Source organism: Heterodontus francisci, chromosome 40 (genome assembly GCF_036365525.1).
Source record: "Heterodontus francisci isolate sHetFra1 chromosome 40, sHetFra1.hap1, whole genome shotgun sequence".
NCBI lineage: Eukaryota > Metazoa > Chordata > Chondrichthyes > Heterodontiformes > Heterodontidae > Heterodontus > Heterodontus francisci.
The window spans coordinates 15872349-15887565 of record NC_090410.1 but is presented as its reverse complement, the minus strand read 5'-3'; the positions used below and the strand labels follow the sequence as shown (position 1 = coordinate 15887565).

At 44.6% G+C, this 15217-nt stretch overlaps 1 protein-coding gene across 9 annotated transcripts in view; it reads left to right on the top strand.

Moving 5' to 3' along the window:
- The window catches only part of LOC137353116 (RAS guanyl-releasing protein 1-like), a 171196-nt gene that overhangs the window by 121607 nt on the left and 34372 nt on the right, over positions 1–15217 (top strand). For all 9 annotated transcript variants that reach the window (XR_010969817.1, XR_010969815.1, XR_010969816.1 and 6 more), the window contains 4 exons: positions 3391–3495; positions 10139–10248; positions 12081–12225; positions 14560–14596. Coding sequence is in view for 5 of the 9 variants with exons in the window: in XM_068019124.1 (XP_067875225.1) it covers positions 3391–3495; positions 10139–10248; positions 12081–12225; positions 14560–14596 (397 nt within the window). In the remaining 4 variants the exon portion in view is untranslated. The remainder of the gene's footprint in view (positions 1–3390; positions 3496–10138; positions 10249–12080; positions 12226–14559; positions 14597–15217) is intronic.

The following is a 15217-nucleotide window of genomic DNA, read 5'->3' as shown; positions in this document are numbered from 1 at the left end:
TTGTCCAGTAATACGAGGTCCCCTCCCTGCCGGCTTGGGAGGGGTCCCTCCTTCGTAGGCAATCTGTGGCCCACAGAGAAACCCCACTGGAAATAACTCCACCTCCCTGGACACCCCCTCCCCACTGAACCTAATGCCTACCCTCCCATCGCCCCTTCACCAGGACCTTCCGGACTGGCCCCGACGACCCTGCCTCACTTACCTGAGATCTGGGTCTCCAGCCTGCTCCTGGGGAGTGGGAGGTGGGGGATGGGGGTGGTGGCCAAGGCCTCTGCAGTACCAGCAGTGGCCACTGCCCCTGGTGGCGCTGCCGATACTCTGAGCTGCTGGCCTGTGATTGGCCAGCAGCTGTCAGAGACGGGATCCCCGTCTTTAAAGGGACTGAGATCCCGGGCTGGGCACTTAAGTGCAGGGACAATGTAAGTTCGTGCCAGGGGGCCTCGAAAAGTCCAAGGCGGGGATTCCCCTGCCTTTTCGGCCCAGTGTCAGCAGCACAAAATCCAGCCCACAGTGCGGGCTTCTGTCACCCGATTTGAGCCTGACAGCAGGATCCTGACTTGCGGCAAAAATCCTGCCCTTGATGTCAGCTCAAACATAGAGACAGGAGTAAGAATTCAGAGCCTTAAATTGTTCCACCATTTAATCATATCATGGCTACTCTGTGTCTTTACTCATTTCACCTGCCTTGGCTCCACAACCCTTAATACCATTCCCTATCAAACATCTATCAATCTCATGTTAAAAATTTCAATTGACTACCCCTTTCACCACCCCCCAACACTTCATCAGCTTTTTGGGGGAGAGAGTTCCAGATTTCCACGACCCTTTGTGTGAAATGCTTCCTGAATGGCCCAGCTATCATTTTTAGGCTTTGCCCCCTTGTTTTCCCAGAACAGATGAAATAGTTTCTCTCAATCTACCCTATCAACTCCTTTAATCATCTTATACACCCCAATTTGATTAATCTTCCAAATTTAAGGGAGTACAAGCCTAGTCGATGCAATATGCACTTTTTTACAACTGTTGAATGAGTTACCTAGTCCCGTGACGATGAAAGAGTAGGGAGCGGCTATACGCCTCCTCTGCCCCTGCACTGCTCCCTCTCTGGCTCAGTTGTTAACTGCTCTCGCAATAAGGCACTTAAAACAGGAAGATCCAAGGTTTAATATCAAGTCTCTGCTGAGTTAAGTCAACCCAGCTGTGACAGTGATAGAACAAAGCTCAGAATCTCTGGGTTGGCGGGGGGTGCGGGAGGTGAGTATAATTTAGGGTCGCTATGCAGTGACCTCTGGCTGGGAAACGCATGGACGAAATGTGGGTTGCACTCAATTGTGATGCCTGCCACAGTCGAATAGTTTGCGGATTCCCACTGTCCGGGCTCGCTTGTCAAGGGTTGGCGCAATGCCAAAGGGCAGCTGTTTTGCATGGACCTGTTCTGCACTGTGACCGAATGCCAGGGCTGAATCACACAGCGTGGAAAGTGTCTGGTGCGCTTTGAGAGGATAGAAAAATAAAATCTCTCACCGCAGTTCTGTTACTGATAATGGCAACAATCATGTACAGCTATGACAAGTGATGCTGTGGTTTGCAGCTTGAGACATCAGGCAGCGCTACCTGGTCTCTGCAACAAGAACAACTTGCATTTATATAGTGCCTTTAACTTAGCAAAACGCCCCAAGGCATTTCACGTGCATTATCAAATTTGACATCGAGCGACATAAGGAGATATTAGGACAGGCAACCAAAATCTTGGTCAAAGAGGTAGGTTTTAAAGGAGGAGAGAGGCAGTGACGTTTAGGAAGGGAATTCCAGAGATTGGAGCCTGGACAGCTAAATGCACAGCCGCCAACGGTGGAATGATGAAAATCGGGGATGTGAAAGAGATAAAAGTTGTTTATATGGTTTACATATCTCTTCTTGATCTTTTGCACTTTTTTTACAAATTGTCCTTTTTTTTTGTCTGACACCCACCCTGCTGAGCCACACTACATCACTGGCTGAGTGTGGGGATTGTGTGTTGAATCGGTAGCTGTATCTCAGTTCCTAATCATTTTATCTTGAACTCTTCCAAAAGCTGCTGAAGGCAATCCCAAGCTGCTCCAGTAGCCCCTGTCCGACTGATCCACCCATCTCAAGGTACTTGTTGTACAGACAGGATTTCCATAGCACAGCCCAATGTTTGCAGAGATCTCACACTCTCCTCTGGGAGATTCGACTCTGCCCTTCTTAATGATTTAATGATAGTGCGTTCTATTGAACTGCCACACGATGCTGGTTCGAATAAGGAGTGACCCCCGACACACCTACTGGAGTTGTCCTGAGTCCTCATGGTTTGTGACTTCAAGCATTTAGAAACCAGCTGCCTAAGAACGGGGAATCTCAGTTGAAGAGAGTGTGGGGTGAGTGTGATGCCCTGCTACTGTTCTGAAGCCAGATTTTTAGACCATGTGCTCCCCTCATATGAATCTCCTCACTGGAAAAGTGGGATCAATGAATTTGCCTTTTGTCTCGATCCCTTCGACAAGGAGAGAGAAAACAACATGGATAGAGATGTCAGCTTGGCTCTGTGGATAGCATCCTCACCTCGGAATCAGATAGTTATGAGCTTAAGTTCCACTTCAAAGGCTCAAGCTTGTAACCCCACTATCAAAGATGCTGCTTTTCAAATGAGATGTTAAACTCTCTCAGATCCCACAGAATTGCTTGAATTAAGGGTATGGGAGTCCAGGTCAACAGACATTCCTTTCATCAACAGCACTAAAACAGATTAGCTGGTCATTTACCTCGTTGCTGTTTGTGGGATCTTGCTGTGTACCAATTAGTTGGCATGCTTTCCTACATTACATTCCTACATCAAAAGTACTTAATTGGCTGTGAAGCACTTTGGGGCTTGAGAATGTGAAAGGCACTATAGCAATGCGAGTCCTCGTTTTCTTTCTTAATCCACATCACAATTGTCATGGCAACTGGGATTGTGCACAAAATGGCCGCTCCTAGGCTGCCTCTCCTCAGTAATTTGAAAGCACACACACAAGGCCAAGGGAGAACTGAGAGACATCAATAACTGTGCAGCTTTAGGGTATAAGGTAAATTAGTTGGAGCTCTTTGTACTTTATAAACCATGTTTTAATGAAGCCTTTTGATCTGAAAAATTGGTCTTCCAAAATGTGATTGCCCAATGACTATTTTTGTAGTCATGGGCTACCAGATCTTTGTAAAACAAAGTGTGCCCAATGTCATACCAGAGGAGAAGATTGAGGGAGATTATTTTTCTGTTATGTGTGTTTATTTGGTTACACCATTTGGTGACTGATTTCAGTCGGATGACAGATCTTCCAGTTGTTCAGTTATTACTTACTGAAGGTTTAACACTTTTCTGTCTGCTTCCAGTCAGTGCCTCCCTGCAAGCCACCTGTGGTTGTCGATTGGGCCTCGGGTGTTGCCCCAAAGCTCGATGCCCTGACGGTCAGCAAGCATGTCCAGCAAATGGTAGATGTAAGTATATGAGAATTACAGTCCTAACTTTATCACTACCTATGTTAAAGTGCAAAGCATGCCATTCAGATAAGGGTCAGTAGAGGCTGGATTCGGGTGTGCTGGCAAGCAGGTATTTTTGGCCGTGTTAAGGAAAAGTTAGTGAGTGGTCGGCTTGAGACAGCCTGTCAGGGTGTACAGGGGTATATTGGTAGGAGATGGGTTTGGATAAGTTAGCAATGATGTGGTTTGATGAGTTGAGAGGAGATTGGTGGGTTCAAGCGAGTTCGAATGTGTTGAGAGTTGGCTTTGAGTATTCTGGTGTAAAGTGGTTTGGGCATGTCATTGGGAGGTGAGTTTGAATGGATATAGGTACGTTGAGGAGAAGTTGGATTTAGGTAAGCTAGTGTGTATTAATAGTAAGTAACAATGGCAAGTAACACACGCACCACACAAGTGCCAGGCAATGACCATATCCAACAAGGGAGAATCTAACCATCTCCCCATGACATTAAAGAGCATTACCATTGCTGAGTCACCCACTATCAACATCCTGGGGAATTACCATTGATCAGAATCTTAACTGGACCCGCCCTATAAATATTGTGGCTACAAGAACAGGTCAAAGGCTGAGAATTTTGCAGTGAGTAACCCACCTCTTAACTCCACAAAGTCTTTCTACCATCTACAAGGCATAGGTCAGGTGGAATATATGATAGATGGAATACCCTCCACTTGGTATAGATGGAATACTCTACACTTGCCTGAATGAGTGCAGCTCCAACAACACTCAAGCTTGACACCATCCAGGACAAAGCATCCACCAGCTTAAACATTCACTTCCTTCACCACCGGCACAGTGACAGCAGTGTGTACCATCTACAAATGCACTGCAGCAACGCACCTTTTACAGCACCTTCCAAACCCACAACCTCTACCACCTAGAAGGACAAGGGCAGCAGGTGCATGGGGACACCACCACCTGCAAATTCCCCTCCAAGTCACACACCATCCTGACTTGGAACTATATCGCCGTTCCTTCACTGTCGCTGGGTCAATATCCTGGAACTCCCTCCCTAACAGTACTGTGGGAGTACCTACACGCCATGAACTGCAGCGGTTCAAGAAGGCAGCTCCCACCACCTTCTCAATGGCAATTAAGGGATGGGCAACAAATGCTGGCCTGGCCAGTGACGCTCACATCCCAAGAATAAATAACAAAAATTATAGGCAGATTTACTGTTTTTATGGAAGTGGGTTTGGGTGTGTTAGGTGGAAACACTCAGGATGGGTTTGAATGTGTTGAGGGATGTTGGTGGGTTTAGGCAGGTTAGGGTTGTTGATGAGAGTTTGGCTTGAGTGTTTTGGTGCAAAGTGGATTGGGTATTTTGGTGGTAGATGGGTTTGATTGGACCGGAGGTTGGTTGGAAAAGCAGCGTTCTGTTTACCGTGTCTGGTTGCCATAATTAAACTATGTGGCTTTCGTTCAGAAGCTTGTGCATGAAGAACAGACACAAGTTAAACTTCACAAATAGAATTGTCAAAAATAAACAGGGTGGGTTTACAGACTCCACCCTGTTGGACAGACTCAAGTTGACGGCTTCTTTACCTCAGGATTTTGTAGTATTGAAGATAAGAAAATTGCCTGAATTGCTTTGGTTGTTACAGCACAGGCACAGTGGTTGAATGGCTTCCTATTGTGCTGTAAATCTTTATGTTTCTGTCCGTAAAATAGTTGCTCCATCAACAAAGCACACCCGAAAGACGTTGTGATCGTTTTTATAAACTGGTATTTGTGGTCAAACCCAACTGCCATCAATCAACATGCCCTAACTCACCCAAACCCAGGAACCTCTAATCAACTCATCGTCATGCACTCAAATGTACCTCCCAATGACGGGGTCAACCCACTTCACATCAACACACTCAAAGCCATCTCTCAACACGTCCTGAATCACTCAAGGTTGTGGACTTGAGGAAAAGAGGAGAGCTATTGCAGATAAAGGAATCTGATGGGAAATGTTTCGAACAGTTTGGTTGAGCTGATTTGGTGACTTACTGCATAGGAATGGTTAAGCACAGGATCGTAGGCTTGGTTGTCAACACAGTGTATTCCCAATCTTGAGATGGCCATAATACATAGAATTTATAGCACAGAAACTCACCATTTGGCCCAACTGTTCTAGCTGGTGTTTATCCTCCACACGAACCTTCTCCCATCATACTTCATCTAATCCTATCACCATATCCTTCTATTCCTTTCTCCCTCATGTACGTACCTAGTTTCCTCTTAAATACATCTGTGCTAGTCACCTCAACTACTCCATGTAGTAGCAAGTTCCACTTTCTAATTACTACCTGGGTGAAGGAGTTTCTCCTGAATTCCTCATTGGATTTATTAGTGACTATCTTATACTGATAGGCCCTAGTCCTTGTTTTGCCCATAAGTGGAAACAACGTCTCTATGAACCCCTGCGTAATTTTAAAGACCTCTGTCAGGTCACCCCTCGGCCTTCGCCGTTCTAGAGAAAAAAGCCATGGGGAGGTGAAGGTATAGCTGGAGGTTGAAAGTTATTCGATTGGATGTTTGGGCAGCTCATACAGCCAAAGGGCCTGCTCAACCTCCTGTCACATTGTACACAATGAATGCCAAAGAACAACTGTCTTACAGCTTTGTAATTGCCCTGTTAAAATGATTTTAAAATTAGCAGTAATGGAAAAGCTTAACTGGCAGAATACCTGAGGTGATAGGATGGTTAACAACAACAACTTACATTTATATAGTGTCTTTATTGTGGTAAAATGAGCCAAGGGGCGTTATCAGAACAAAATATGACAGTAATGGGATATTAGGAAAGTCACCAAAAGCTTGGTCAATGAGGTAGCTTTTAAGGAGCATCTTAAAGGAGGAGAGAGAGAGAGGTTTAAGGAGTGAATTCCACAGCTTAAGGCCTAGCCAGCTGAAGGCACAGCCGCCAATGGTGGAGCGATTAAAATCAAGAAGCACAAGAGGCCAGGATTGGAGGAGCATAGAGATCTCGGAGGGTTAGAGCTGGAGTTGAGGTAGGAAGGGACAAGGCCAGGGAGGGTTTTGAAAACAAGGATGAGAATTTTAAAATCGAGGCAGGCTGGTGAATTCATTAGCATCAATGCTGGCCTACAATAACAGTGGGAGATGCTGGCAGAACTTGCCAAAAGATGTGGTATTACTAGAATAAAGGATGCCAGTCACCTGTGCTAGAGCCCATGCCATTCATCATCAGAAGAGGATACAACTTACCAATGAACCTATCTTAAAAGAGGTCTGGATTTTCCACTTAATGAAAAGTTCAATCATTGGCTCCTATGGTTGCGAATTACCAAGGTGAAATGTAGCTTGTGACACCTCTACACAGGCTTTGTGAAGGGCTTTTAAGGGACAGGAATATCACTGAGCAGACACTTTGTGTTCTGAAACTGCATTGCCAAAGAGAAAGACCCTATGAAAAGAATGCACCATCCGTGGCTAACTAAGGAAGTTAAGGGTGGTATCAAATTAAAAGAAAAGGCAGACAATGCTGTGAAGGTTAGTGGTAGGCCAGAATATTGGGAAAATTTTAGAAACGAGCAGTGGATGACTGAAAAAAGGAGAAATTAGAGTTTGAGAGTAAACCAGCAAAAAATATTTAAAAAGACAGTAACAACTTTCAGAAATATATAGAAAGGAAGAGAGTAGCTAAAGTAAATGTTTGTCCTAAGAGGATGAAACTGGGGAATTATTAATGGGAAACAAGGACATGGCAGAGACTTTGAGCAAGTATTTTGTATCTGTCTTCACAGTAGAAGGCACAAAAAGCATCACGAGAATAATAGAAAATCAAGAGGCAAAAGGGAGGGAGGAACTTAAAACAATCATTATCACTAGAGAAAAAGTACTAGGACAGCTAATGGGACTAAAAGCTGACAAGTCCCCTGGGCCTGATAACCTGCATCCTAGGGTCTTAAAAGGAATGGCTGCAGAGATAGTGGATGCATTGTTGTAATCTTCCAAGTTTTCATAGATTCTGGAAAGGTCCCAGAGGATTGAAAATCCACAAAAGGAGGGAGACAGAAAGCAGGAAACTAGAGGCCAATTAGGCTAACATCTAATTGGGAAAATGCTGGAATCCATTATTAAGGAAGTAGTAGCACGACCTTTAGAAAATCATAATGCAATCAAAGCAGAGTCAACATAGTTTTATGAAAGGGAATTCATGTTTGACAAATTTATTAGAGTTCTTTGAGAATGTTACAAGCAGGATTGATAAATGGGAACCAGCAGATGTGATGTATTAGGATTTCTAAAAGGAATTCGATAAGATGCCACATAAAAGGTTACTATACAAATTAAGAGGTCATGTTGTTCGGGGTAATATATTAGCATGGACATTGGACTGGCTAACTAACAGGAAAAAGAGAGTTGGGATAGATGGGTCATTTTCAGGTTGGTAAACTGTAACTTGTGGGGTGCCACAGGGATCAGTGCTGGGGCCTCAACTATTTATAATCCAGATAAATGACTTGTGGGCCGAGTGGATTGTAGCCAAATTTGCTGATCATACAAACAAAGGTAGGAAAGCGAGTTGTGGGGAGGGCACAAAGTGTCTGCAAAGGGATATAGATAGGTTAGTGAGTGGGCAAATAGATAGAGTATAATATGGGAAAATATTAGGTTATCCACTTTGGTAGGAAGAATAGAAGAGCGGAATACTATGTAAATGGAGAGAGATTACAGAGAACTGCAGTACCCAGGGATCTGGATGTCCTATTACATGAATCACAAAAAAATAGTGTGCAGATTCAGCAAGTAATTAGGAAGGCAAACGAATTGTTGGCATTTATTGCATGGGATGGAATATAAAAGGAGGGAAGTCTTGCTACAACTGCACAGGGCATTAGTGAGACCACACCTAGAATACTACATACAGTTTTGGTCTCCTTAATTAAGTAGGGATATAGTTGCATTGGAAGCAGTTTAGAGAATGTGCACTAAGTTGATTCCTGGGGTGAAAGGGTTGTCTTACGCGGAAAGGTTGGGCCTATACTGTTACGAAAGTGTTTCCTTTTTTAATTTTTATTTTGAGGACTTGTGTTAAAACTGAAAAGATTCCATGGATGTGTTTTTTTTTACCAAGTTCACCGAAAGGTCACGAGATGTAGTTTGAAAAAAACCACCTGTGCTGGAAGTCATGTGCTTTGATCTCAGTAAACAACAGAACCCTTGGTGACCTGGGGAAAATGGTTACAGAGAAGCCACATGTCAAGGTTTTCGGAGGTCAGGAGGTTGACTCTCTGTTTGGGGCTTGGACATTGTTTTCAGTTCAGTTGGAGTATGAACTGTTTGAAGACAGTTGATGTTTTCCTGTCAAGGAAAAAAAAAGAAATCACCCAGCTCACCACATTCTCTACCTCCTTGAAGAAATCCTGCAAAGATCCAGTGTGGGAGAGCTAAAATCCCTGGTGCTGCATAGAAGAAGTTTGAAAAAAATCCTGCGATTCAAGTGTGTGCTGGCGGAAAACCCTGATGCCACATTTCTCCTGGAAAGCCTACTAGAATAATTGTCGACATCTCCAGAACACACTGCTTCTGAAATGATCCCAGTGACCCATCTCTGTATACCCAGCTGCCAGACCAAAAAAGGGACAACTGACTTCCTTCCACATCTTCTCTTTTTTTCGCCAAGAATTAGCAAGTATTTGGCCAAAGTAGTTTTGTTTTGTCTTTTTTTTGCAACAGATCTCTGCAGAGAGAGTTTCTGTATTATGTTTCCAGTGTGTGTGTATAATTGGGTAATTTTAAAAAGGGAACTTTTATATTTCAATCTGTGTGTTAATGCATTACTTCATTACTGGTTAAGTCTTGTTTTATAATAAATTGATAATTTTGTTGTTTATTAAAGAAACCTGCTTGGTGTATTTTATTCTGGGATAAAAAATAGAGTGTATGATTGGCTGTACCGGTAACCGGGTAAACATTTAAATATATGTTGTGACCTGTGGAGAAGTGGAACTATAAAACACAGTGCACTTCTCCCGCCTCGGTCATAACAATACTCATTGGAGTTCAGAAGACTGAGAGGTGATCTCATTGAAAAATATAAGATTCTGAGAGGGCTTGACAGGGTAGGTGCTGAGAGGATGTTTCCCCTCACAGGGGAATCTAGAACTAGGGGGCACAGTTTCAAAATAAGTGGTCTCCCTTTTAAAATGAAGATAAAGAGGAATTTCTTCTCTAGAGGTTGTTGATCTTTGGAATTCTCTTCCCCGGAGAGCAGTGGAGGCAGGGTCATTGAATATATTCAAGGCTGAGTTAGGCAGATTTTTGATCTACAAGGTTATCAAGGGTTATGGGGAGCAGGCAGGTAAGTGGAGTTACGGCCACAATCAGACCAGTCATGATCTTATTGAATGGCGAAGCAGGCTTCAGGGACCGAATGACCTACTCCTGCTTCTATTTCTTATGATCTTATAATGTTTGGAGCTCACCAGCAACATGCTGCAAAATGGTTTGAGTGTTGGTGGAATATTAATGGCTACTGCTGCCAAATACACTGTGGGTAGATCATAGATGTATTTGGCGCTTGTTTCCAGCTCACATTGTGATCAGTAGCATTCCAATGTTTTAACCTTCTTCTCTGCTTTGCAGTCCGTATTTAAAAATTATGATCACGATCAAGATGGTTACATTTCCCAAGTTGAGTTTGAGAAGATTGCTGGTAGTTTCCCGTTTTCGTTCTTTGTCCTTGATAAAGATCGGTAAGTGTGAGCTTCCCGTTTCCCTCTGAATATGGAACACCACCTGTAAATGGTTCTCTGAGATTCTACTCTGCCTTAAGGCATCTGTGCAATGATATCTGAATTGCTCGGGCCCGGATTTTGCAGTGGTAATGATGGCAAAACTTGTCAGCCTCACAGCAACTTCTGGAGTCTGTGCATGCACAGAAGAACATGGAAATGTAGAAGTTGCTGTCAGTGATTGTGTGCTTCTGCAGAGGGTGTGGTGTTGAGGTCCCCTCAGAATTCAATCCCTAAGCAATCAGTGAATTGGCAAAACCTTCCACTTTTGCATGGTTAGTCTCGCTGTAAAAACCCTTTGAAAAAGTTACACCTTGCTGATTGGGATATAAGTGGGTTTTTAGTAGCATAGTAAGTTCACGATTACTGCTAAACACCCTCTCTGGCCCTGAAAAGCTAATTTTACATGTGTGGAATGTCAAATTTCTTCATTATGATAAAAAAAAATGCATGTATTTTTTAAATAATAAAAAGAATTTAAAAGATCATTTATAATATTTTACCTTCTATCTTAATCTGATCATAATCACGTATGTCATTATCTGAACATTTGAATTAAAAGTGAAGGATAATCAGTGCTTTTAACTTCCTTAATTGCTGTCTGTGAGAATACTTCAGTGTCATTAGCTGCTAACCCTACTTGCTGCCATTACTGCTGCTGGACGCCTGGAGATCCCCTTGACTTGGCGCCAGATTTAAACTGACGTTGAGAAAAGGGAAATACACACCAGAGATCTTTGTGGGCTGCTTTCTTTGAGATCAGTGGTGAACACCGGCATTCCAGCAAAGCCCGTGACCCTGTACTAAACCCCTGAGATAGAATCAATGGCATTGGGCCACACCTATGGAGGCAGGACATTGAATGGAATTGAATTTGCAGCACAGAAACAGGCCATTTGGCCCAACTGGACTGAGCTGGTCTTTATATTCCACACGAGCCATCTCCCATTCTACATCATCTCACCCTATCAATATATCCTTTAATTCCTTTCTCCCTCATCTACTTATCTAAATTCCCCTTAAATGAATCAATGTTATTCACCTCAACCACTCCATGTAGTAGCAAGTTCCACATTCTAACAACTCCAAGAAACAATGAGGTGGCAGAGAATGTGATTTAAACCCTGCCTCTATGTTGGAGGAATTAAATTCAATGGAACCAAAGGACTTTCAGTATTGATCTAGTTGTTGATCTTTTGTATTTTTTGAGGCCTTTTCTAGGCCATCCTGGAACGCCCCTCCCCCACTCCCCAACTCCCCCCCCCACCCCCCCCCCCCCACCTCCCCTCCACCACCTCCCCTCCACCATACTTTCTCCCACAAGAGTGTCAGGACTTTGACCCAACAACAATGAAGAAACAACAGGTCATGATGAGCATTTCCGCTTTGGTTGCAATTGGCAATCTGGGTGCCAAGTTGTGATTGAATTAAAAAATATTTTTAAGAGTGATAAATCTGGTGAAGTTTGTCTGGTTCAAGGCTATGATGAGATCTGGTTCTGGCAGAAATTGAATATAGGAAGAAGAAAGTCGCGCATTTCAGTAGCGCCTGTCATGACAGGACGTCCCAAAGTGCTGAACAGCTAATGATATACCTTTGAAGTGTTGTACTATAGGGAATGTGATAGTCAATTTTCACCCAGCGAGGTCCCGTAAACAGCAAAGTGATAATGACCAGATAATCTATTTTTAATGATGTTGATTGAGGGATTAAATATTGGCCAGGACATCGGTGAGTAGGTGTCAGTTGATGGCACTATTACTGACTGATGAGTTTTGTTTGCTTTGTTGTAGTGAAGGCATGATCAGCAGGGAAGAGATCACCGCGTACTTCATGAGAGGCAGTTCTATCTGCTCCAAACTGCGGTTGGGCTTCTTCCATAACTTTCAGGAGACCACGTACAAGAAGCCTACATTCTGTGACAGCTGTGCTGGATTTGTAAGTCACGTTGAAAAGTCATTCTTAAGAAAGAACTTTCATTTATATAACGCCTTTCACGACCTCAGGATGTCACAAAGCGCTTTACAGCCATTGAAGTACTTTTGAAGTGTAGTCACTGGTGTAACAGAGGGAAACGCAGCAGCTCATTTGCGCGCGGTGAGCTCCCGCAAACAGCAAAGTGATAGTGACCATGGTTTAGTGATGTTGGTTGAGGAATAAATATTTGCCAGGACACCGGGGAGAACTCCCCTGCTCTCCTTTGGAATAGTGCTGTGGGAATTTTTACATCCATCTCAAAGAGAGGACACGGCCTCGGCTTAACGCCTCGTCTGACAGACGGCACTTCCGAGAGTGTAGCACTCCCACTGCAGTGCTGTAGTCCCTGGACCAGTACTCACATAAAAGAAGCGTTAGAACTTTATGAGGGGAAGTGAACACTTTGCAGGAAAAGGAGGAATTTAAAGGGAGAGACAAAAATCAGTATTTAGGCGTTTTTTTTGAATGATGGGATGGTGTAGTGAGGTTTTACAGAGAATCCCAGAGGATAAGGGTGCGTTGCTGAATGAACAACCCCTCAGGCAGCAAGCAGCAAGCAGCAGAGTGGAGCGTTTGCACAGGGAGGTAAGGCTGGAGAAAGTCGTTCAGAGAGGCCTTGGAAGGACAGGAACCATAATGCAGTGATACGAGAAACAATTTCAGAAGCCTGCATTCTCGGCAGGAGCCGAACTGGTGCAGGGTATGGATCGGAGATGAAGTGATAGTGTTGCAGCCCTGATTGTCCAATCCATGCTCCCTATGAGTGGAGTGCGCTGACGGGAATGCAGTCTTATGGAATCACTCTGTTGTTTCCATAAATCCTGGGCTTATTGCTTGCCCAAATGGCCTTTCTTTAATTGTGAGCTTAGGCTGTGAATGCTGCGGACTAGCTGACTGTGGTTTGTCCTCACCCAAAATCACCACGCTCGCAGCAGTCAATCCCTCGTCCAAAGGCCAATTACAGCAGGGGTTAATGAGTAAAGGGCACAGATTTCAGGTACAAAAGCAAAATACTGCAGATGCTGGAAATCTGAAACGAAAAGATCTGTGGGAGAGAGAAACAGAGTTAACGTTCCAGGTCGAAGACCTTTCATCAAAACAGATTGCAGCGCTAGAATTTTACCCTCCACCCCACCCCTCTACCCCGGCACAGGCTGGGAGTCGTGGCGTGGGGGGGAATGTAAAATTGAGTGAGAGGCGGGAGAGTTACTCTTCCCGTCATCTACCCGCCCCCCCACTGCTAATTTACCTGTGGCGAGGGAGGTGGCAAATGGCCCGCCCGCCCCAGGCCAATTGAGGCCCTTAAGTGGCCAATTAATTGCCACTTAACGTTCTCCTCCCGTTGCCACTCCTACCAGCGGCAGATGGGCACTTCAGCACCTGAGGAGGCTGCCCAGTGATACATGGTGGCCTCCTGGTGGACTGGGCAAGGGCCTTCCTGATCATGCACCCTGTGTCCCACGGAGAGCCCCCCCAGAAGCACGGGCCGCCCCACTAAAACTACCTACCCCCGCCCTGCTCTCCAACTCCCAGCCTCTCACCGGGGCCCAGCAATGGTCCCCAAGGCCCGAACCCCACTTACCTTCCTGAAGGGTGACGTCCATCGTCCTCTTCTCGCTGGGTGCAGTCTCAGCAGTGGCCACTGCTCCCAGTGGCGCTGCTGGGCCTGAGGAGCTACCAGCCCTCTGATTGGCAGCTCTTGGAGACGGACTTCCTGCCTCAGAGAGGCGGAAGTCCCGACCGAGGCCAATTGAGGACCACACAAAATTGCTGTGGCATCCAAGCCTAGCGGAGGCGGGCTCGTCCCTGACTTTTTAGCCAGTTGGTGGGGCCACTGCCTTATTGTAAAATTCTGACTCAGGTCTCTGATTAATGGGGAAAGAGGGTTGAAAGGTAAAGAGCGTAGATTGCAGGATGCTGGCGGATGGGGGCAGGGGGTTAAAGGGTAAAGGGCACAAGGTGGAAAATAAATTTTAATTGAGGCAAGCAAAAAAAAGATGTGGCTGGGCAGCTGGAGGTATTGGCAGGCTTATCACTCTGATACTGCATATATCATATGATGCCACATCTCCCCAGGCTTGTTCCATTGTAATTGAATTTATCAATTCATTATTGACTGTTTGTCTTATATATAATATATATATATATGACTGACAATAACACAATTCCCAAGTAACAGACCACTCTTGGTATGTTTGACAATATACTCAGGGCATGGCTGATATTATAGAAGAGGTTTTCGTGTAAGAAATATTTTCATTCCAAAATTAATTCCTCTTGCTTTTGCCTTTACAGCTCTGGGGTGTAATTAAGCAAGGATACAGGTGTCAGGGTAAGTAAAATCTTTACATTGTTATCTTAATTTACTTACCCAGTCCGGCTACCTCTTGTTCAAAGTGCTGGTGTCTCTGTTGCTTGTAAATTGCTATAAGATACTGTTCCAGGGAGTTCACTGCTGTAGTCTAAGGATGTAAAAGATTAATACTAAAGACAGTGAGAGAGATCCCTCCCACTGTACGGGCGATGATGTAACGGTCACATGAGATAGGCTTGGGAAGAAGAAGGTATAGCAGCACAAAGGATGCTAGCTTAGGTGGCTTGTGGAGAGTGTATATAGTAACTGTAAATAATAAAGAGTTATTAGTTAACCTTTACCGTAGTCTAAGACTTTCTCTAGCGCGCCCTACAACACTACTAATACAAACCCAACAAACACAACAACTGCTGAACATGGTTTGGAGTCACACAGATTGCAGGTTAGACCCCAGGGGCTGGATTTTCACCCCAGGGTCAGGAACCGCAGGTCGGGACCAGTTTCAGGTCTCGAACCTACACGGCGTGCTCCTGACACGCCCAAACGGATTTTTAAAGAGCCAGGCCACTTAATGGCAGGGAGCGGGCTCGCTGTCCAATTAAGGAGAGCGGCCCAGCTCCTGAGGTTGGAGGGTCAATG